Source organism: Cannabis sativa, chromosome 4 (assembly GCF_029168945.1).
Source record: "Cannabis sativa cultivar Pink pepper isolate KNU-18-1 chromosome 4, ASM2916894v1, whole genome shotgun sequence".
Classification (NCBI taxonomy): domain Eukaryota; kingdom Viridiplantae; phylum Streptophyta; class Magnoliopsida; order Rosales; family Cannabaceae; genus Cannabis; species Cannabis sativa.
The window spans coordinates 1,216,842-1,242,505 of NC_083604.1; the positions used below are offsets into that span (position 1 = coordinate 1,216,842).

Genomic DNA, 25,664 nt, shown 5'->3' on the forward strand with positions numbered 1-25,664 from the left:
ACATTTCTTTTTCCTTTCTTTTTCACTTTTCTCTTCAAAATTTTCTTTCCGCTCACTTTTCTTCCTTACCAAACATAGAGTTAAGTTTAACAATTATGTATTGGATTACAATTATTCACTCTAGTGCTTTTAACATTTCTTGTGATAATATGTAACAAATTTAGTCCAAATCATGATATGAAAGGGTTACCAAATTTCCTCAAGTCAAAGTTGAATGTGTCTATTGTTAAAAAAAGTTGAATCTGTCTAAAATAAGGTGGTCAGTGAACTATGAAAGATTATTCTAAGTAAAGAAAAATATTACCTGCTTCCATCTACATCATTAATCCAACACTTAATTTTCCAAACTACACTCTCTTTTCTCCATTATTGTTCTCTAAATTTTTGGTATACTTATCTTTATGTATCATTAATACTATTAGTTTTGTTTATTCTTAAGCAAAATGTACCCTTTACTCCATTCTTCTTCTTCTTCTTCAATCTTCATCACCATAGTAATTATATCACTAGGATTCTCAACCCCATTCAAAATTCTCAAAGATGAGTCAAAGTTTGAAGCTTGTAAGCTCCCATTCACTTGTGGAAACAAATCTTTTGCATACCCTTTTTGGGGAGGTGAAAGAATTCAAGATTGTGGCCACCCAGATTTCAAGCTAAATTGCCATAATCAAACCTACCCTGAAATTGAGATTGTTTCCAAAAGTTTTTATGTATTGGATATGAGAGAATGGGATGAAACCATAACAGTTGTTGGTGCAGATATGGTGGATGATGGTTGCCCTGACAGAGTTACCAGTCTCACAATTGAAGCTATTGAGCAAAGTCCTTTTGAATGTGCTTCAAATAATGCTAAATTGACTTATTTGTACAATTGCTCAAATGGGATTATTCCAAATACAACATCATTTTTGAGATGTACAAGTAATGTTGAAAGAGTTTATGATGGTTATTACCTAAAGAATCCCTCTGATCATCAAAACCAATCATGTAAGAGTTTGATTAACATTCCACTTCTGCAAAAGTATTACACAGATTTGGTGACTAATAAGTTGACTACAAAAGATGCTTTGAGAAAAGGTTTTGATTTCAAGTACAAATTTGATTATGGGCAAAAAACTTGTTGGGATTGCCTTAAATCTTATGGCCAATGTGGGTTCAGCAAAACTTCTCATGAATTTGTGTGCTTCTCAGTTTCAGGTATGTATTTTATGAGTACATTTTTCTAATGTATAATTATTATTATTGTTGTTTTTTCTATGAAACTGCATAGTTTGCAAGGAAATGATCCATTTGAAATTTGAAAAGTTAGAAAAACACTGCATTTTTTGGACATTTGAATTTCCGAAAACACTTCTGTTGCTAGTTGAGTAAGCTTTAAGTTTCAGCTTTTCGCTCTAAAAAACTCTCTAAGCCAAAATAAGCTTTTATAATCAATAATTACCCGAAAAACTAATCATAAAAATAAAAGTAAAAGTTTAACCAAACAGAACCTTAAAAAACATTCACAAGTACAAGATGGGAATAACTTTACCTGGGTTATGTCATTCCTTCATGAAAAACAGGTATAGTAGAAACCAAAGCTCTTTGCATAATTTTTGAGTAAGATATTATATATGTCAACATTTTAGAACTTTGTTTTATTCAACTACTCTTTTGACCTTAAGAGAAGAGAACCAATTAATATGGTCCATGTTGATTTTTCAAGGTCAAAGAAGAAATTTCCTTTAGATATAAATATTGCCAAACTATCCTTTATATGATATCCTATTCTTCTCTATCTATATGGCTTAGGTAGTTCATTTCATTACTGGCTTTTTTTTTTAAGAGGTAGGCATTGAAAATATAGATTAGAAGAACTTCAAGTTAAGGTGTAGAAATTTGTAGTGACCAAAATTTCATAGTTGTCGGTTTGAAAATTGAAATCATGCATAAACCCCTTTAAAGGGTTTGATTATGTTCAACTTTGACACATTTTTATGTGTATGCTGTGTATATAATATTTATATAATAATAATAATAATAAGGGTCATGAGTTATGACCATTTCTTCATTAGCCATTAAATATATATAAACCAATATATCTTTCTATCAAACCTATAGTTGATATGTGGACCAATTGCAAGTGGGCAATAGTACTCTTCTTTCTCACTTTTTCTTTATAGAGACAAATTGGGTAATAATGAATTTGGATTCATGGAATGGAATGACCAAACCACTTGAGTCAATTCTTTTGTCTTTTTTGCAAAATGAATCTATCAACTTTCAAGATTACAATTTCGTATGGATATTTCCATGTTTTTTCTTTTATCTATATTCATTTTCCTTTCCCATATCACACGTTGTTTTTCTTTATATTTTGACTATGATAGTTAGGGGTGTTTATTGTATCACATCTAATATTTTTAGGCCTATCCAGATCCGATCCAATCATATATTGGATGTTAGATTAAACCATCCGATCCGATCCAATTAATTTCGTCATCCAATCGATCCAACATCCATTAGATGTTGGATTGGATCTGTTCTATCCATTGAATGTATTTCATATATATCTATTTGTTTAATTTGGGTTTATCTAATATTTTAGACCTAGTATGTTTTGGATCGGATCGAATCCATCCAATATTTTAGATCCAGTATGTATTGGATTGGACTGGATACATCCAATCCAAGAAAAAAAAATAAAACTTTAATGTTAATTTTCATATATACATATAGATTTGACGTATAACACTATATAAAATCTAATTACTCTTCCAAACTAAATGAAAATTCTAATTAGTTTGATTGGATGTTGGATGTATTGGATTTTGAGACACCCCATCTACCATCCAATCCGATCCAATTGGATATTTAAAAATAACATCCAATCCGATCCGATCACAATTGGATATCCAATGTTTGACGGTCGGTTGTTATTGGATCGGTCGGTTCTCATTGGATTAGATCGATTTATGCACACCCCTAATGGTAGCAAGATATTAGTAGTGTCTAGTATCATTTAAATGTGATACATTATAATTAGTTTATAATTTTAATAATAATTAATTAATCAAATTATGTAGACTCAATATCTAATAATAGCGATGTTACTCTTTGGAGAATACTAGACACCAATTATTTTTGGGCTATTTACAAAAATATGGGAAAATGAAGATATGTTTTGATATATATGGCATAAAAACTTAATTGCCCTAAATATGGCATTTTTTTAGAAAAACTTACAAATATGGAAAAAGATCATGAGGAATGCCATAAAAAACTTTAAATTTGTGTTTCTTTTTATTTTTTTTTTTAAATAAAACACTAAAATAAATAAAAAATGACTAGATGTGTTTTTTTTTACAGAAATTAAACTTGTTTTTTTTTTATTTAACCTACTTTTTGTTTTTTTTTCCTTTTTTTTTTGTTAAAAACTAATTATTTCATTAAAAGTATCAGGAAAAAAAAAACCAGTTTCATCAACATCATTCTGAAAAAAAAAAACAATATAAAAGAATAATCTAAAAATAATACAAACTTTAAAAATTAGTTTCATCAACATTAAAAGAAACTAACAATTTAAAAGAATAAAAAAATAGTTTTATTATGTTATTTCAAATTTTTTATTTTAAGTTACTTTTTTTTTTTTTATTTTGTTTCTAGGTTCGAAACTTACACTTATTTTTTGTTTTTAATATTGGTATGCATGGTGTGTTGTTTTGATTATATTTGAGATTAGTTTTTTTTTTTTGTATTTTTGTGTGTGTGTATTTTTTTTATTTGATTGTTTGATGAAACTGGTTTCAGTTAACTTTATAATTAACATTTATATTTTGTTATGATTTTTTATAGCGTCAAAACTGGTTTCACAGGTTTTAACTGTTCTGTAATAGGGTTGCTCCATTTTTATGATATTTTTGTGTGTGTGTGTATTTTTTTTATTTGATTGTTTGATGAAACTGGTTTCAGTTAACTTTATAATTAACATTTATATTTTGTTATGATTTTTTATAGCATCAAAACTGGTTTCATAAGTTTTAACTGTTCTGTAATAGGGTTGCTCCATTTTTATAATATTATTGTATTTTTTTTAGTTTGTATAAAACCAGTTTTATTATTGTATGATATTTGAACAACACTTTTTATTTATTTTATTTTAAATAATCAGTTTCTGACACACATATTATTTTATTATTTTCATAACTGGTTTTTTATAAGTAACTAGTTTTTATAACTGGTTTTTTTATTGTTGTTCATAATTGAGTTTTAAGTTTTAATTTTTTATTTTATTATTTCAAGAAACTAGTTTTTATTTGTTAGTTTTTATTTTGGTTGTTCTACTAACTGGTTTCTCACATTCCATTGTTTTTATTTTTTTGTTATTCTTTTATGGTTTCTATTGTATTTTTGTCTTTTTAATTTTCTTTGTTTCTTTTTTTCTCTTTGATTTTAATTTCTTTTTCTCTTTGTTATATTTGCTACATAATGTATGTTTTAATCAATTCTATTTTTTGAGCAAGCAGATAAAAATTAAATGCCAACATAAAGAATGAAGTTAGAAGTTTTTTTATTAAGTATTGATATAAAATTTATATGTTCAAAATTGATTTTTAAATTTAGCATCGTTTGTAAAAGTTTAATTATTAGTCATTGTGTAATTTTCATTATGTTATTGATGAAACTATTTTTTTTTTGCCTCTTTTAATGAAATAATTAGTTTCTTTTAATATTGATGAAACTGGTTTTTAAAGTTAGTATCGTTTTTAGATTGTAATTTTTTTCATTATCTTGTTGATGAAATTTTTTTTATTCTTTTAATGAAATTGTTAGTTTCTTTCAATGTTGATGAAACTAGTTTTTAAAGTTTGTATTCTTTTTAGATTATGATTTTTTATATTATTTTTTTTATGATGATGTTGATGAAACTGGTTTTTTTTTTCTGCTGTTTTTAATAAAATGATTAGTTTTTAACAAAAAAAAAACAAGTTTAATTTCTGTAAAAAAATGAGATACAAAAATGTACACTTATTATATATATTTATATATATACAAAGAGAAAAAAAAAATAGTTTAAGAAAAAAAATTGAAAAAAAAAGAGAGACTCAAAGAGAAATTAGAAAAAAAAAATAAAAAAGAAAATTAGAGATAGAGAAGAGAAAGAAAGAAAAAAAAAATCAGACTTAAAAAATGAAAGAAAAAAGAGAGCCAAAATTGACTAAAAAAATATATAAAAAAAGACAAAAAAAAGTTTTTTAAAGCTTTAATAAGTGAAAAACAGTAAAAAAGAAAAAAAATTAACAAAAGTATAAATGTAAAACTTTCTTTGTCTAATTATAAATGTAATGTTTGAAAAAAAAAGTTAGTATTTGGTGTAAATTTTTCAAATAGAAAGAAACCCTAAAATGTAAATGTAAAATAAATTAAAAAAAAAAAACAAAACTAATTAAGTTAGAAACAAAACATGAAATATGGGTTTGGATAATAGGTTTACAAAACTATGGCATATCAAATACCATAGAAAATCTTAAATGTGAAAAAATGCCATAGAAGAGTGACAAACTAATAAATACCATATTTTTGTAACTTTTTTACAAAATCCCATATTTCATGTAATTTTCACATTATTTTTTAGTATTTCTCTTATATTTATAGAAATAAATATCATGCTAGTTGGCTCTATCAAATTTTTGACCATTCATGTTGTTCCACATGGCTTCAGTTGCCTAATTTTGTCAGAATAGAAAGTATTTTTTGTTTTAGAGCATCTCTAATGGTAACATCTTTTAAGGATGCTAAAAATTTTCATACCATGCAAAAATATAATATTTTATTTTATCTCTTTTTTATATTATTTTTGACACTCTTAATTCTAAAAATATTCTAATGGTATAACACTCTTCAAAAATACTATAATTATGATATCATACAATATTAAATAATATTTATTTTAATTTTTAGCAAAAATAACTTTTTAACTTTAAATTTTTATTAAAATAAATGAATAGCATCAATGCTATAGATTACATTCATACAAATTTTTACAATGAAATATATTTCTCTCCAATAGTATGGCATCTCAATATTTTGTCATTTAATATGTCCACCTTAACAAGTATTCTCTAAATTTTTACCATTAAAAATATTTTTATTAGTCATCCATGTAATGACAAAATTTAGAAACTCTCTCTCTCTTTTGACCTATTCATTAGAGTGAGGATTTTGTCATACATAGTGTTATAGTATACTACATGAAATTCTAAGATTTATCCTAATTCCATAGTTTTTTCTTAATCTAATGTCAAAAAGGCCAAAACAATATTAGTGCTTTTGACATTACTCTAATCAATATAGGTGTCCTTTACATTCAAATACAAAGTAGATTATTCCTCTAGATTTGAGACTTAATGATTACTAATTAGAAGAAAAAAAAAATAAGAAGAGAAAGAATTATTTCTCTCTTTTACCAAACACAACAAATGGAAAAGTCTCATCATATCTACTAATAAAGTTCATCTATAAATATAGAGAGAGTGCTTTTTCATTGACCGCAGCCTTGAATTACTTACCCAAAAAAAGGGCAAAAACTACTAATTGTGAGAATTAATTAATTTAATCAAAAAATTAATTTAATCAAAACAACGTTTTAAAGGGGAGATTTATTTGAAACTCATTAATTAAGATTCATTGTCTCATGATCAAGATATGTATCATGTGGGGAGCTATACAACAAAGGAAGCACTTGAATTTAATATATTTAATTACTATTTTAAAATTTTTCACTTAAATTTAATATATACTAAATCATGTCTTTTGAATTTTTGAGATTATTTGATTTAATTTTTTTTTTTTATAATTTTACTAATTCTGATTGTTCATGTACTAAAATATACTCTCAAGGTTCGTTTGGAACGACATATTAGATCGTATTGTATTGTATTATATTAATTTAGATTATATATTATATTTTTATATAATACTATGTTAAACTTTAATTTATATTAAAATATTATATATTTAGGTGTCCATAAAAGTTAATAACACATATAGTTTTACATAAAAATATTGTATAGAATATAATTCATTACAATATTATACAATACAATACGGGGTAATACGACATACCAAACGAACCCTCAGACTTTAATATCTACCAATCATGCTTATTATACTTTAACATGAACTAAATCATATCCCCCAAATTTTCATCTATGTTAGACTTTTCTTATTAAAATTGAACAAAGTCCTTAAATTCAACAATCTCAATAATTTAGGAAAGACTTTTAACGACTTTAAAAGTTTAAAAAACATAATTTAGTACATATCAAGATTCGGGAATCAAAATTCTCCAAAAACTACTTTTAAAAAATTATTTTAAAAATAAATTATATAATTTTTAATGTACTCATTTTTTTTTAAAATATAATATTCAAACAATTTCAAAAAGTATCTTTCATTAAAAAAAAAATCACATAATAGTTATAAAAAAAAAACCAAAATTTATACTTATTTTATATTTTTAATTATAAATAAAACTATAAGTAAAATTAAAAATTTTGCCAAAAAATATGAACACCAAGATTCCAAGTAACTATAAGCCTATAACCATATCTATTGAAAGAGAAAAAGTTGAATGTGATTTGGTCAAGTTGGTGGACTAAATTAATTATTTTACTTTTTATAGTTTATATATATTTATACGACGAGCATTGCTATTGAGTACCAGTAGTGTCTAGCACCCTTAAGACGTGTTGTTTTACAATTGGCTAGCGATACTTCTTAAAAGTTATTATATTAAACTATATGAGACCCGATACTAAATTACACCAATAACAATATTGATACGTAAGAGGGTACTTGACACTAATGCGTTTGGTTGGAAGTAATGAAATGGAATGGAATGGAAAGGAAACAATTTTCATTCCATTCCTTTGTTTGGTTGCATTTTAAAGTATTGGAATGGCATTTCAATGGAATGCTCTTTCCACCATTTTGGTAGAATGGCTATTCCATTTTAAAAAGAAAGGAATGACCATTCCAATGTAACAAGAAAAAAAATTTAATTATTTTTTAATCAATTTTTTTTTTATGCATTTTAAATTTTATTCCATTCCATTCCTATTCCTATTCTCATTCCCATTCCTATTCCTATATTTTCATTCCTCCTAACCAAACGCCTACCTTCTAGCATTTCTCTTATAGGACTAAAGAAGATGGACCCATTTTGAGTTTGCACATAATGCAAATTGCAGATATGGTTTCACACTTTCAACCCATCTCTCTATATATATACATACATAGTCTAAACTCTAAAGTCCATGGCAAAAAATACAGTACATACAAAATAATCCAACCAGCCAACCTCCAAGTCAAACCATTCAACACTCACCACACTCTTATTATTAATGTCTCATACCATTTTCCTTTCTCTAATTCCTACACCACACCTTAATATTTTTCCCAATGAAAAACTCTTTCTCATTATTCCTTCTTCTACTTTTCAATTTCAATTTCATTTTCTATAATTACTCAGTTAAAGCTGCATCAGATCCTCACTACGAATCTTGTATTGTCCCCAAATTTTGTGGAAACCAAACAATAAGCTTCCCTTTCTTCATTCAAGGCCAACAAGAACCTTATTGTGGTTACCCTGGCTTTAATCTCACGTGCGACTCACGTGGCCGTTCCATTATCAATCTCTCCTCCCAAAACTACGTCGTTTTACAAATCTTTTACCAAAACCAATCTGTTATCCTATCAAACGCTGCGTTTTTGGATCTTGACGACGAACAAGCTTGTTTACCTTTTATACGGAACTTAACTGATCTCTCACCTGATTTCAAGATCGCCGAAACGGATGATGATCGGAACAGTGTGGTTTTGCTCTATAATTGTCGATTTTCTTCGATTGAGAGGAACAATCATTTTCTCAAGAACAGGATCGGTTGTTATGGAGAGAATGAAACGAATTCGGTTTTGGCTTTTTATGAAAGCGAAGAAGATGAATTGGTTGAGGCGTCGAGAATGTGTGTGCCTGGTCCGAACGGAGATGTTATGGCGGCGAAGACAGCGGTGGTGGAGAATAATGAATTGGGAATGGTGACGATGAGAGATGTGGTGAGGAGTGGGTTTATGGTTAATTGGATAGCTAGTAACTGTAGCGTATGTGAGGAAAGCGGTGGGAGGTGTGGATTCCTTTGGGATATCTATCATTTCAGATGCTTTTGCCCTGATAGGCCTCACGCCTTGAAGTGTTTTCCGGTGACGGCGGCGCCGGCGGCGGGTTAGTTTTTCTTCAACCACTCATTTTCACTTTATTTATTATTTTTTTTTTTTTATAATTATCTCTTTTTTTATTTTGTTTTTGGTTTTACCATTTTTTTGGGGGTTTTGCATGCCTACCATATTTGACCCAAATAATTGAGTCGCATTGATAACGTTGAACTTAGCTTGTATACAAAAATTAATGAATAATTTTCGTCATGAAAATTGCAAACCACTAATAATAATAATAATAATAACAATGTATCAAAATAGTTACCTTATATTTCCAATTGATCATAACTCACATCCCATAAATCTTTTATAAAAAATACTAAGATTATGATTTAGTTTGGGTTGAGAGTTGAGTATGTATTTCCATGCTTCGATTGAAATGTGCCCCAGTTCACGTGGGAAGATATTAAAAAATTAATTATCTTGTCAGAAATAAAATGGCATGATAATAATGATGAGTAAATATAAAAGAGAAATGCTAAAGGGCACTACTGGTGCCTAGCACCCTCCTACGTGTTAATATCGCTATTGGTGCAATTAAGTATCGGGTCCCATATAATTTAATATAATAATTTTTATAGAGTATCGCTAGCCAATTGCAAGTCGACACATTTAGAAGGTGCTAGGCACCACTGATGCCCAATAGCAATGCTCAATATAAAATGGTAATAAGTAATGATTTGCCTAAAATATGATTACTTTTTACTACTCTCTCTCCCACTTGTTGGGGGATACAATCCTTATCTCATATATAGCAAATAGGGCCACTTTAGAGCCATTAGGCAGTTCGTGGTTGGACCAGTGCTGCTAATGGGTGCTCTTGTAATGAGTACGTAGAAGACTATGTCTATATATAGACATTCAAAAGTAGAATTATTCTTCGCCATTCTGGTTCATATATATGATCAATCAATCCCATTACCTATGTGATTGGCCTATATTTTAATCCTTTTTGAATCCTAAGAAGATTAAGGTGCATGCATTGTAAGAGATGCATATATATTATTATTAATATAATTTAATATTGTATCTTATATATTTTATTTTAATAAATAATATAAAATATCATTAATTACACATATTTCATTGTATTGGTATAATATTAGACACACCTTAAAATGTCTAATAATTTATAAGAATAGAACTAATTAATGGAAACATGCATGGTTCATTATCACAAAGCTCGATCCAAAGCACAAAATATATTAAACTTGATAATATTAGTCTTTTTTAGCTTGTGTTGACACCACTAAAATTTAATTTAATACGTAAATAATATAACATGTTTTTATTTACATGACATCTTATTATACTGACAAAAATATATACAAGTCATTTCACAACTACAAGTGATGGAATTATTCACATTGAAAACCAATAAATAAATATCATTTATCACCAAATGATAAGGATAACGGTATTTATTGGTTTTTTTCAACAATTGCAGGAACTGTGACTTGAATTTAATGAAATTCCTTGTTAAAATATTTGTAAGTCCTAGAGTTGACATGTGATTTATAATGACTGGTAATATTTCAGTATTAATAATAGTAATAGAAAAAATAGTGTTTATTTATTCATTCATGATGTGATGTGTTAGCTATAGCTAGGGTAGGTTTGGTTGATAATTAAGCTTTTAATTAAACTTAAAACAAATTTATGCAGCGGTCAAATATAAATTCACATAGTTAGATGTCGTTTTCTGCACGATATATATATATATGTTAGATAATCCAGATTTTATCTGCCATAATAAATCGTGATTTTCTATGGAACAAATATGCGGTTTGATTTGATTCAACGTATATATGTCATCATTCATGAAAGTGATTATTATAAATAAAATGTCAAAAAGTATATTATATGGTCTCAAAGCTTACAACAATGCTGTGATATATTCAGCAAGTGTTTAAAAATAGTTACAAAGGGGATCTAAATATACAAAAAATACAAACTCAATAATTCAATAAAAATTCAAACTTTATTAAGTGAGTTGAATATTAGTTTAATTTGCCAATGGAGAATGTACTTATAAGGCTATGGGGTGACCTGGCTCCTCTAATATTTTTGGGAATTTATTTTTATATATAATTGATCTAAAAGAAATTAAGAAAATTGTAAAAAAATATTATTGGTGCTAAGTACTTTTACTAGTGTTATATTGTTATTGGTGTAATTAAATATCGAGTCTCATATAATTTAAGAAAATAATTTTTAAAAAATTTCACTAACTAATCATAAGTTGCTACTTATAAAAATTGTTAAATATTATTGATGCTTAATAAAAATGTTCTTAAATTTAGTTATTAGAAAAAAAATAATGTTTGTTGTACTAAGAAGAACGTGATGAAACAGAAAAAAAAAAATCAAATTTAATATTAAATTGAGAACTCATTTGTGGTATTTTTTATTTGTTGTAACCATTGTATAGTGGTATTTTTTTTATATTAGAAAAATGATAATATGTGCACACATAAATATGACATTACTTGTTTCAAATTTTTGTGTGATTCCTGTGTACATGATGTTTTTTTTTTTTCTGAAATGTACAAATGATATTATTATTTTTATTTGAAATACTAAATGATAGCTATATACTAAAAGAGAAAAAATAACAAGAAAAAAATTAACTTGGCCCCTCTTTTCATTTTTGCCTGGTTTCACCACTGAATTCGCCCATGCAATAATTTGAATAAACAAATTTATATGTTTTTTTAGTAAGCAGCATGGGAAATGTAACATGTTAGATAAGAGTTCGAAATGTTAAATTACATTTTTTTTTTTTTGGAATCAAAAGTTTATTAATTAGTTGAAAGTTTGATTGTGACACGTCCAAAAGAGCATATAGTATAATAGTACTACAGTCTATAGCGTAAGGAATTTATTTTAAAAAGTTAAATGTTATGGCATGTAACTTTTCTTTCAGATGATGTCATGAAATATTTAATTCAAAGGAAAAAGTTGAATAAAGATGGATCATGATTGTGGAGGATAATGATTATTTAGTATATATACACATAATAATTATCCCACCATATGATCTTTTTAATAATTAATTATACAAATTGTTTTTCTTAGTGCAATTAATGAGACATGTGTGATGTGACTATGGTCAAAGGAGGCTGCAACCTAAAAGAAATAATATTAAGTCCACAATTTTTTTTAATGGATATACATCCTTTTAGGTCCACAAATTTTTATATAGAGATACTATTGGATTGTACCTATTGGTAGTTTCAAATTTTATTTTTGATTTTTTTTAAACAAATTCATTTTATTATACAGGGGTTTATTCAAAATAGATTAGTATTTTAAATTTGTATTTATTAATATACTTTTTTTTTCTTGAAAATGGTATTAATATAGTATTTTAAGTATATTATTTTACAGTGTGCGAGTTTATTTTTATATCTACAGTTAATTGAAATTAGGTGAACTTTTTAATGACTATATGGCTCACTTGCACTGCAAAACAAGCATTTAAACAATTATTTTTAAGTTTTAACTTCCAAGAGCTTGATAAATAGCTTGAACTGTATTATCCATTTATCAATTAGTAGTAGGTGTAAAAATATATTTAAGTACTATAAGAAGGGTAGAAGTTTAGTACCAAATGCTGCACACATTGGTCTATCATAGAATTTTTGGATCACAATAGCAATTTCTTGCTGTGCCCATAAATAGTTATTATATAACACTTTAGTTTATAGGAAAGATAGGATGAGATAGTCATTGTGACACTTTGGCAATCTCTATTCTTGTTGTTTTGGACTGTTTCTAAGGCCTGCAAATTGTTTGGTGGAGTTTCAACTTTAGATGCTTAAGTCATCTCATTCCTTGTAGATGTTGACTTGACTTTTCCAATACACGTTCTTTTCATAAGATCACCTTAACTATATATAAATAAAGCAATGAAGTAGTGTGTATCTGGGTAGAAAAGGGTCATATTTATACTGTTAATTTTCCAACTCACAAAAACCTTTTTGGTAGTTAGTTAATAGTTAGTAAGAAACCTTAAAAGTCTGTAATTAAATCTATATAAAGAAACAAAAAGGAAACCTTAAATGTTCTTTTTTATTATTATTATTATTATTACTTTAGTTTAGATTTTTGTTAAAGGTCTAAAATGGACGAAGGACATGGTACATACATGTCTTACAAACATTGACAGTGCCCTGACCCTTGAAAGACCAAGCCATTTCTATCTTGAAATGAAAAATAAGGCAAAAATGAATGAAATGATTAGTCCCACTAAAACTCTCAACTAAATTTCCCAACAAACCCGACTAGCCAACAATACTAGATTTTTTCTTATTTAATTCCACAGTATCTGCCCATAGTAATAATCTTTAAAATGTAGTCATAGATTTTGACAAACAGAGTTCTTCAAATATCACAACCAATTAAAATTCCATGTTCAGTGAACTATTTTAGTCTGTTATGGACTAAAGTTCTAGATATATATATCAGGATTATTAAACTTCATTTTTGTCCTTACTATTTGTTCTATCTAAGAGGACAAGTAAATGCTTCTAAAGGATTTATATATTCTCTTAAATAGCTTGGACTGACTAGATTAATGTTTATGGAAATAGCTCACACAACAGAAACATTTGACTATTCTATAATGCTCTTTGTTGTTTCTTGGTGGGAATTAACAATTAGTATATATTTGAATGGTTCAAGAAAACAAAGCTACTACCCTTTAGTTATTATTTAATGACCATTGAGCTATATATTTAGAGTTTTAGTACTGTCTTCCTTTCATGAAACATCAACCAAATGAGGCTGCAGAAGTTGATTATTCATGAGTTACTCTTCCCTGTTTGGATCAGTATCCTCTTCAACAGCTTAGTAGTAATAAACTCAGCTATATCAGCAAACCCGAGTTTCGAATCATGTAAGCCTAGAAACTGTGGAGATGGTCCCAACATAAGCTACCCTTTTTATGTTGAAGGTGCCGGAGCAGACTTTTGTGGTCTCCAAGGCTTTAGAATTACTTGTCAAGAAAATAAAACAATCTTTATGACCTCTAGAGGCCCTTACCTCGTTAAGAGTATTTCATATGAAAACCAATCAGTTCAGTTGGTTGATTTGGATGTTGTCAATGCAAGTTGTGTTGTTCCTAAACACTACTTCAGTTTTGACAATGATTCTCCATTCGATTTCAGCTCAAGCCATGCCAATCTTCACTTCTTCTATAGGTGTACCAAATCATTTTCTCCTCCTTTTGAAACAACCTCGGTTCCTTGTGCTTCCAATTCTTCTCATCACTCATTTGTTGCTTTATTCCAAGACAACAACTTCGAAAGAAATCGTGTGACTTCAAACTCGGATCGGTCTTGTAAGTCTGAAGTTGCTGTCCCGGTTGATTTGGAGGGAAATTGGCCATTCAATCAAACCATACAGACTGTAAACTACACTGAGTTATTGATGGGTGGATTTAGTCTTGTGTGGCATGGTTCTTATGGTGATACTTGTGTTAATTGCAAAACAATAGGCGGTCGATGTGGATTTCAAAATAATCAAAGTCTGTGCTTTTGTGCTCCTGATGGACCTCAACACTCATATTGCAGTGTTGGTGTTATTGTTGATAAGTCATATTATAAATCATTAATTACCCTTCTTTATCTTCTCACCTTTTTTTTGTAATGAAAAATTCATCTTTAACAACCATTAATTTCCGTTACCAAACATGGTAACAACTCAATTAGAAAGAAACCCTAAACTGAAACGACGATCAGAATACAAAATAGTAATTCGAGCAAAATTGTGAGCTCGTACATTAGCTGACCGATTAACAAAAAGTAATAAAACATTGCACAATTCAGCAAGCAATTTTTTACAATCTTGAACGACGTAACCAAACAAGGATATCATATTATTTGAACCCTGTAAAGCTTGCACAACACAAAAACAAGGTTACTTGATTATGTTACTTGATTATGTTGTCGCCTTATTTAGACTATGTTTGGTAGGAAGGTGATAAAATAGGAAGGAATGAGATATGTATTAGTAAGGAGAGGAAAGGGAATTTGTTTTTCGTTTGTTATGAAAGGAAAGAGAGAAGATTTGAAAACCAAAGTCTTCTGTTTGCTTGACAGGAGGGAGTAGTTGAAAGAAGGGAAGGGATTTTCAACACTTATTGACTATAATCACCTTTCTTCCACCTGTCTCTCCTACCAAACACACTAATTAAGTTCTAGTTTCATCTGTTTAATCTCCAATGTAGTAAACAGAGGAAATCATGAACCTAACAAACCATAGAGCATTAAGATAAAATTGAAACTTTTTTTATTCGAACATAGGACTGTTGAGAACAAGTATAGTAATATTAGATTATGCCTACAATAAATTTGAAACTCTTAAGTGATGTTATTAGTAAAACCCCATCTCCAAAAACTATTTCATTTTGTTTTTCATTGGAAAAACGCCACCACCAACTTTCTCTTTCCATACTAGGGATTTTTTGTTTATTAATAATACATAATTTGACTACAATCCATAGAAGATTACTTGAAAAATAATAGATTTTGTTGAATTGGAAACAATCCTTGACTTATTGGAGAGCATTTATATAAACTTAGCTTGACATAATTGCCATTAGCCAATCCTCTTAGTTTTTGTTTAACCCGTCTCCTACTCCTACAAGAAATATCACCAGAAAAAGAAAAGCTTATCTTGATTATTCATAATATCAGACCATTTCTAGTTGATGAAAAATCTTTGTTTGTTCTAATATGACCCACAAGCCTCATTTCATGTGTACAAGTCATAATGCTTTCTTTCTCTTTCTTTTTCTCATGCAACGTTTTCCATTCATTATTCTCAATTTCACAACCAAAGATCAAATCAATCCAATTCAACAACAAAAAAACTCCATTCAAATTCATGTGGGGGCCATTTAATGTCATTTTCTAAGTCTGTAGAAAACCGCGTTATCATCATACAGCCAGATTTTTTTTTTGCTGCTGTACATCTGTTTACTCAGTCAAAACTACATAAACAAGTGGAATTTTCAAAATCTCTAAAATTTTGAAAAAAAATATATATATTTATATATATATCAAAAATACAAATTGGCAAAAATTATATATATAAAAAAAAACAATAAGTTTATTTTTATGATAACAAAAATTTACGAATTTATAATTTTTTTTTACAATTTATATTTTTGTAATTAATTATCTTTTCCGTATTTACATATTTATAAATCTTTCTAAAAACTGTAATATTTCCAATAAAGAACCATGGTGAGTCAAGTCCTCATCGTTTGTAATCGAATACTCAACAGGGGATTGTTATGAGTATGGGAAGGAAGGTTCCTCCTTGCTGACCAACCCCTTTTGCTTATTTTTTCTAAACGTACTTTCTATGAAAGTATTCTGTCATCCAAACTTTCCAAGTCAACAACCAGGTCAACAAGATGAGCTTCTTTTTATTATGAGGAGCAACCTCAGCCTCAGCCAAAAAATAGGATTGTAAAACATACCTGTTGTGTTTTGCATTAGAAATCCAAATTATTGTTGGGGGACGTTGAACATGGCTGCTATTATTCCTCTGTTTGTTATATTCATTCTCACTCATTCTCTGCTTCCAAGCTCCGCTGAAGAAGAGGGAACCCTTTCAAAATGTGGGGTGTTCTCAGTGAGTTGTTCAGAAGATGGACCTAAGATCCAATTGAAAAAAGAAGAAGAAGGGCCTGGGCACTGGTATAGAATTGACTCAGTTCAGTCAGGCCCAGACTCTTTAATTTCCATTGTGGTGAAAGAGGAAGCAACGCTGTCTTCCCAAGAAGAACCTTGTGAATATATCAATGAATACTCCTTTCCCACCACTGATAATGATTCATGGTATAATTTTAAAGCTGATAACTCACACACCCTTTACAGGTGCAGCCACGATCCTGGTCTTAGTACTATCAAAGGTTTTAGTCAAACTAAGTGCCACGACCACGACTTCTATTGCGGACCTCCAAACATGAGTTTTCCTTTTCAATACCAACAAACATGTCAAAATTTCACGCTTCCATTTCCACCTCCACCTCCACCTCCATTTCCATCTCCACCTCCACCTGTTAATATTCATTTCAGTTTTGGATTGCGTGCAACTCCTGCTTGTTTCGGATGTTACAAGGAAGGAGGATATTGCAGCAACACTCCACAGGAAAATCAATTTCAGTGCACATCAAAAGGTATTTGTATCCGAACACAAATCACAAATATTCACAAACCTCACTACTCTCATCATACATACGTGTTTTTGGTCTTTCTCAAATCACATTCTTCTAAATTTATATAAAGTGCCATATTTCAAAACCATCGTTCCTTCCATTGCCTCAGTCTTTTCATATATATATATATATATATATATATATATATGCACATAGCTTGTTTGTTAGTGTTAATCAATAGCTCAAAATAACAGTATTATAGATAGATTTTATCAGTCTGTCTGCACATTTTGATTTTAATTAAATGCTTCTGAAAGATTTTATTTTAAGTAGCAACTAGTTTAATTTTTATGAAAATAGCTCTAATATATGAAGACAAGGATTTGAGAATATTACATAATGCTCTTTGATGTTACTTTACTTGGAGGGAATTAACAATTATTTGGCTAGGTTAGCTCCAAGGCCGGCCCTAGGCATAGGCGGGCTAGGCCCGCGCCTAGGGCCCACTTATTTTAAGGGCCCAAATAAAAAAAATACCTTTTAAAAAATATTCATAATTTTCTAATAATTTTTAAAAATATTATTTATCTTTATAGTAAGGGCCAAAAAAAATTTATTTATAGTCCATTTCAACTCAGGGCCGGCCCTGATTAGCTCTTACTAGAGAGTTTTGTTATGTTTGGTGTGTCTACCCTAATTATATTGCATTTGCTATTTTCTTGAATGATTCCTCTTGGTTCTAAAGAAAAACACCCAATTATTTGATGAAAACACAAAAATAAGATTGAGAATGGTAATAATAATTAAATTGAATCGTTTTATTTATTTTTATCTTTAATTAGAAAAATTAAATGACATTTTAATATTTTAAAATGCAACAAATGAAAAAATAAAATTAAAACCCCCAACCAAATGTACCTTTTGTTATTGTTCCATGGCTTAAATGTTTAGGTTGCGTTTGATTAGGAAGAATGAGAATAAGAATTAGGGGTGTTCACAAAGTATCCGATCCAATCCAATCCGCACGATCCAATCCAATCCAATCCGCAAAATGCGGATATCCGCACTTGTGCGGATTGGATTGGATTGAAAAATCTAAAATCCGCACTTGTGCGGATTGGATGTTGTTTGACCTCAAAAAGTAACCGATCCAATCCAATCCGCAATTAATTATATATATTTTTAAAAAATTATAATATGTAATACAATTAATTAAAAAAAGCCACAAACTTCTAATTTCTTAATCTTTTTTAGTAATATATTAAGTTGGTGCATTTTGTTTATTTTGTAATAAAAAACACAACAAAAATAATTCTTATTCACATAGACACATACACATAAAGTTTAAATATATATATACTAGCTTGTAAATCTAAAGATAAGTATATATATATTGATATATATATGTATATTGGTTTAATTTGTATATAAATAGAGATGGAAATAGATTAGTATTGGAGATTAAGAAACAATAGTCTTTTATTAATTTTTTTTTCTACGCAATATTAAATAAATTATTATTAAAAAAGTAACCGATCCAATCCGCACTATTGCGGATTGGATTGGATTGGATTTAAACTCTTGTGCGGATCGGATTGGATCCAAAATATGAAATCCGCACTTAGTGCGGATTGGATGTTGTTTGACCAAAAAAGTGCGGATTGGATCGGATGAACACCCCTAATAAGAATAGAAACAAAAATAAGAATAGAATGAAATTAAATTTAAAATACATAAAAAAAATTTATAAACAATGGAGTGGTCTTTTCTTTATTTACAATAGTCATTCCACCAAAATGATGGAAATGTTATTCTATTAGAATCACATTCTAATACTTTAAAATACAATCCGGCAAAGGATTAAATTAAAAATTATCTCATTTCTATTTCATTACCTCTAACCAAATATCTTAGCTAGCATTTGGTTGGAAGGAACGAAAACATAAGAATATGAATGAAAATTAGAAAAGGAATAGAAATGGAATGAAATCAAATTTAAAATTGATAAAAAAAAAATGTTTAAAATTTTTTCCATCTTGCATTGGAATGGTCATTCAACCAAAAACAATAAAAATCTTGAAATGACATTCCAATACTTTAAAATGTAACTAAATAAAAAAATAGAATAAAAATAGTTTCATTTCAGTAGTTTCGATACGTATACATGCATTATAGCTTGTACTATGTTTGGCAGTAATAACTAATAAGGAAAGTGGTTTGGCTATTTACACCATATTTCAAAAACAAAACAGGATTACATTTCTATAGAATTCACTTGTATAAATTGTGAAATCTAAAGATACATCTTAACTGAAATTTTCAATTATTATCAATATGTATCACAATTTATGAAGGTACAAATCACACATTATTCATGCAATAGAAATGCAAACTGTAACTGAAGATACAATCACACTAAGTGATTTTAATGTCCATAAATCACAAAGAAGCTTGTTGAAGAACACAATACACAAGAATGAGTGAGAATAAAACCAAAAACAGCTTTCACAAACAATCATAATTTGGACAATAATGGCCATATATTTTGTATATATATACATAAAGGGAAAGAGGAAGGAAGGGGAGCACTTTTCCCTTTGTTATTGAAGAAATGAGAGAAGAATTGAAAAAGCAGTCTTGTGTTGCTTGGTAGGAGGAAGTAGTTGAGAGAAGGGAGCCATTTTCAATTGTACAATACTAACACTTGAGCTTGACTATAATCACCTCATTTCTCTCCTTTCTCCCACTTCACCCTCTTACTAAACACACTCATCAAGTCCTATATTTGAATTTGTTATTTCAAGCTTGGTTACCTTTCCTCTGTCCAATCTCCATGAGAAAATTATGGATCTAATCAGCCATGCATAAAACAAAAAGATCATTTGGAAAATTTAAGTGGTTATTAGTAACACCCTATCTTCAAATTCTTATGATTTTGCCAGGAAAAATCACACAACCAAATCCAAATTTTTTCAACAGGAACTAGAAAAAATATCTATGTAAAAGCCTTAACTGAGGATAGAATACAGACCATAAAAGATTAATTATACCTGGAAGACTGGGAAACAGTCATGGCCTCAGAATAACCACTTGGGTCTGATTCCCTTTTAGTAAGTATATCAACATCAGACTCAAAGTGATGAATGACCCCACAAGCCACAAACTTCATCATGTTCACTAGTCCTTATGTGTTTTTTTCTTTCTCATGCATCATTGTCCTCTCATTACTCACAACAATCTAACACCAAAAGCTATATTAAAAGTCATGTGGTCCCACTTGTGCCGTTTTCTAAGTCTTAGAAAGGGAATAAAAAACGCGTAATAGCATTATCAACTTACAACCAGATATTTTTTTTTCCCTTTGCTGCTATGAATCTGTTTACTCAGTCAAAGACTACTCATAAAAAACCATGCCTAGTTCATGTTCCACCATACGTGATTTTTCATTTTTTTTGTGGGAAAAGAAAGAAAATATCTGTTTTGCCGTATTTTAGGGTCCAAATAAAACATTTTGTAAAGACTTTGAAAAGCAAAGAGTCAAGGCCTTGAATGGGATTAATAAATCCAAGAGTATGGGAAGGTTCGTCGTGAGTAACCCATTTTACTTCTTTTTTTCTTCAACGTATGTTGTTCTTAAAAACTATCCAAATTTCCAAGTCAACAACTAAGTCAAGCAGAAACGCCTCTCCTTAATAATACGTTGTGGCTTAGCCAAAAGAGGAGTATAAACCTCCAACCCCTCCTGTTTTGCATTAGAAATCTAGAATAATTATTCCTGGGATGTTCAACCTCAGGATGGGTCCTACTACTCCTCTGCTTGCTTTCTTTTTCTTCTTTCTCAGACATCTTCTGCTTCCAAGCTCCGCTGAAGGAAAGGAAATTCCTCGTCCTCATAACTGTACACAATTTCCTTGTGGAAAACTTGGCATGATTGGTTTCCCTTTTAGCAATATCAGTAGACCTGATTGTGGGGTGTTCACACTGAACTGTTCAGAAGAACAAGATCCAAAGATCCAATTTAAGAAAGGAGGAGGCTGGTATGGTGTAAAAAATATCAATCAACCAGATCTTAGTTCTTTTGTGGTCTTGGAGAAAACACTACCCTTTTACTGGAATCATTCCAAGGATAGATGTAAACTTATCAATGATTTCTCTGCTCCCACACCTAACATTTCATTACTCTTCTCTTCCTATAACTTTACAGCTGAGAAATTGTTCACACTTTACAATTGCAGCCACAATGTTAGTATCACTCCATCTTTATTAGATGTTGATAAAACTAGTTGCCAAGGAGACTATGACATCTACTGCAACACTCAAAACATAAGTTTTCCATTCAAACAACAATGTCCAATTATCACTCTTCCATTTTCACATCCACCTCCACCTCCATATCCTTATCCTCATCAACTGATCTTTCAAGTGGAAATAAATCGTGATTGTTTTAAATGCCGCTTTTTTAATGGAGGGAAATGCTACAATGATAAAGATAATAAATTTCGGTGTCTTTTGCATTCAAAAGGTATTTGGTATTAGAGCACAAACACTAATCTTGGGGAGTCAGTTCCTCAATGCTTCATATGCTTGTTTTTTACTCTCCTTCAAACCATACACTCTAATGATTCTTCTCATCAATTTACACAACTTATTTATTGTCATATGCACGTGGCCTGGCTATTTGTTAATGTCAATCATTATGAAAAATATGTACAATAATATTTTAGATACAAATTTCATATAATATGAGTCTGGACATGTACATTTTGATTTTTGTAAACTCTAACCATCTATGTCTCTCTCCCATTTTATTTCTTTAACAAATTACAGATGATTTATTCATGAATGTTTGTTGTTTCAGGAAAAAAGAAGAGAAAGTTAATAATAGGAATAATAGCAGGTAAGAAACATGAGACATCATTCTGGAGATAAAAAAATCTTACATTGATTCTGTGCATTCACTCTGTACGCTAACATTTGATGACTTTCATATTTCAGGGTTGGGTTCGGGAGTTCTTTTAACTACAATTGTCTTGGGAATCATTATGTGGCGCAGGAAACATAAACCTGCTACTTCAAGGAACATCCCTGATCCATATTTGAATGTGGATGATCCAGAGGGTGCAAGTGGTCATCTTGGGGTCCTTGTGTTTTCCTATAAAGATCTTACTGAAGCCACTAATAACTTTGATGCTGAAAAAGAACTTGGAGATGGAGGCTTTGGAGCTGTATACCATGGTAACAAACATGATTTCATTCTTCACCTATAAAATTTCATATACTGTGTATTAAATTTTTCTAAAATAAAGTGTTACACCTTAATATTAGTCTCACTACTTGATTAGGATTATAGATGCCAGAGTTGTCAAATTCTTAACGACTGAGATAGATGTTTTAAGTGAACTATGCTAATAGTCTTAAGGTGTTAGTTGAAGAAACAGTTTGGGGTGAGTTAGTATAAATAGAGGAGCTGATTTGTAAGAGATAGGAATTGATTTGTATTGTGCTGTTAAGAGTAAAACATTGCTCTAGGGAGATACGAATTGGATCAATAGTGTATCATAAAGTTGATGCATATTTTTCTTTTATTTTATAATCTAGGCGTGCTCAAAGACGGGAGAGAAGTAGCAGTGAAGCGATTATACGAGCACAACTACAAAAGAGTAGAACAATTCGTAAACGAGATAAAAATCCTCACACTCCTGCGCCACAAAAACTTGGTATCCCTCTATGGTTGCACTTCACACCGCAGCAGAGAACTCCTCCTAGTCTACGAGTACATTCCCAATGGCACAGTTGCAGACCATCTCCACGGAGACCAAGCCATAACAAGCCCTCTAACCTGGTCAATCCGCCTAAGCATCGCCATTGAAACAGCCAGTGCATTAGCCTACCTCCACGCCTCAGACATAGTCCACCGCGATGTCAAGACCAACAACATTCTCTTAGACAACAATTTCAGTGTCAAAGTTGCGGATTTCGGCCTATCAAGGCTTTTCCCCAACGATGTAACACATGTTTCAACTGCACCACAAGGGACCCCTGGCTACGTTGATCCAGAGTATCATCAGTGTTATCAGCTGACTAGTAAGAGCGATGTTTATAGCTTTGGAGTTGTTCTAGTTGAGCTCTTATCATCTATGCCTGCTGTTGATATAACAAGACATAGACATGAGATTAATCTCTCTAACTTAGCTATATCCAAGATTCAAAAAAGGGCTTATAATGAGTTGATTGATCAACAACTTGGGTTTGCTTCAGATATTGAAGTTAGAACTATGACCATTGCTGTAGCAGAGTTGGCTTTTGAGTGTTTACAACAAGATAAGGAAATGAGGCCTACAATGGATGAAGTTTTGGAAAGACTAAGGAGAATTGAAGATGGGAAAATTGAGACTCAACCACCACCGCCACAACCTTCCCCGGAATGTGGCGATGAAGTGGGGTTGTTAAAAAATATGAAACATGATCAGCATTCGCCATCATCGCCGAATGCTGTCACTGAAGCTTGGCCAAGTACTACTTCTACTACGCCTAATTTCAGTGCCTAAAGAGTAAAGATTCTATTTTTAATATTTTTTTTCACTCTTACTTCTGCTGAAATTTGAATAGGACAGTATAATTAATCATAATTTGTGGTACCTAAAAATGTGATATGAGTAAGAGTAGTAAGAAAGGTAGTGTGATGGGTTCAAATTTGTTTTTGTTTTTCCCATCAACTTGTTTTGTTTTGTTTTTGTTGTTTATGATTCATGATTAAATAATTCAAACGCACATTAAATTTAAATTTGTAGAAAAGATATGAGATTTGTATGTATATATATAAAGGGATTGATTTATTAGGGTTACTTTTGTTTTGAAAATAGTTTATTGCTACGAATAATAATGATATATGTTTTTGGTATTATTACTTTGTGTCCATACTCCATAGAGATATAATTAATGAACAAGAGGAAAAAAAGAGGACCATGCCTATTCATAATTACAAGTATAACAGCTCTATTTGAATTTGTATTTCTAGAAGAGCTATAACGATATTGTTTCATGGGATGAAATTTAATTTTGGAGGTTTAATGATGAATAACAAGCATGCTTCATTTAAGCACTAGTAAGTGACAAGTGTAATTAATGAATTGAGATTGTGTATACAATTTCTTTTGAATTGTCCACTTATTTGAAGAGAAAGAGTAATAATAAATAGTGAATCTTAGTGGTTAGGGAAGGATGGGAAAAAAGAGAAGGCATAGATTCGAATCCAATATTTTTATATTATTAGTAAATTGTAATAGTATAGATTTTTCTTTTAATATCTAATAAAAAATATTGTAAATTCAAATAATAATAATAACATGAATAGTTAAATAATTTAAAAGTAGAAGTTGAGAAAGAAAAAGAAAATAAAAATGTAAATAGTAGTCTTACCTAGAATAGTAACTTTGGAAAGAAAATAAATCTTTGTTATTTCATCATCAAATGACCACCGTACCAACATTTCCAATAAAAATTTACCAAATATACCTAAAGTAATATTGTTCATTGTGTTTATTGAACAAAAAATATTAAACTTTGGCCCAAAAAATAAAATTAAACTAACCAACCAAACACTTTTCAGTTAGAAATTAATTAAAGTTTGTCATTTACTAAACCTTCTTCCGGAAAAATCAAAGTAGCATTGACTATTCACTTTTATTATTGAGTATTGTTATTTGTTTAAAGGTGGTGATTTATAATTGATTAGCATACATTATAAAAATTATTGTATTAAATTATATAAAACTCAATATTTAATTATATTAATAATTATATAACACATGACACATTAAATTTCTTTTAAAAGTGTCAGTGTCGGTCCTGAAATTTAGTGGGTCATAGGAAAAAAAATATTTTTGGGTTCTCATTTAAAAAATTAATATGGTATTTTTCAAAATTGATAAAAAAAAAATATATAATTTTAAAAAGAGATAAATTTTTTTTGGACCCCTCAGCTAGGTGAGCCCTAGACACAAAGTTCGGCTATGCTCACGGCCAGTCCTAAGAAGTGGCACCCTAAACTATTTGAAATAAAAAGACAAACTATTTGGTTACTCAATTTCATTACCTAAATGAAAAGAGTATTGTTATTTAGAGTACCGATTTGTGATTCGTTATCAATACTCTATAAAAATTATCATATTAATGTGGTATTTAGTTGAAAGTAATGAAATAGACTAGAAGGGAAATTAGACAAATTTATTTTATT

At 29.6% G+C, this 25,664-nt stretch overlaps 1 protein-coding gene and 1 long non-coding RNA gene across 5 annotated transcripts; one reads left to right on the forward strand and one right to left on the reverse strand.

The window, feature by feature from the left end:
• Positions 1-428: 428 nt before the first annotated feature.
• Positions 429-24,332, forward strand: LOC115712361 (LEAF RUST 10 DISEASE-RESISTANCE LOCUS RECEPTOR-LIKE PROTEIN KINASE-like 1.1). Of its 4 annotated transcripts, none has more exons than XM_061113142.1 (4): positions 429-1,197; positions 22,287-22,325; positions 22,424-22,663; positions 23,027-24,332. In XM_061113142.1, the coding sequence occupies exons 1-4, from the start codon at positions 444-446 to the stop codon at positions 23,974-23,976; spliced, it is 1,983 nt and encodes a 660-aa protein (XP_060969125.1). In that variant the 5' UTR covers positions 429-443; the 3' UTR covers positions 23,977-24,332. The 4 variants fall into 4 exon arrangements, with proteins under 4 accessions (XP_060969125.1, XP_060969124.1, XP_060969127.1 ...); XM_061113141.1 differs by lacking the exon at positions 429-1,197 and adding an exon at positions 8,277-9,262; XM_061113144.1 differs by lacking the exon at positions 429-1,197 and adding an exon at positions 16,352-17,449.
• LOC133036605 (uncharacterized) lies at positions 19,731-20,642 on the reverse strand. The gene is made up of 2 exons (XR_009687181.1): positions 20,479-20,642; positions 19,731-20,278 (listed from the first exon to the last, which is right to left on the reverse strand). It is a non-coding gene; the product is annotated as an uncharacterized LOC133036605 (long non-coding RNA).
• Positions 24,333-25,664: the final 1,332 nt, after the last annotated feature.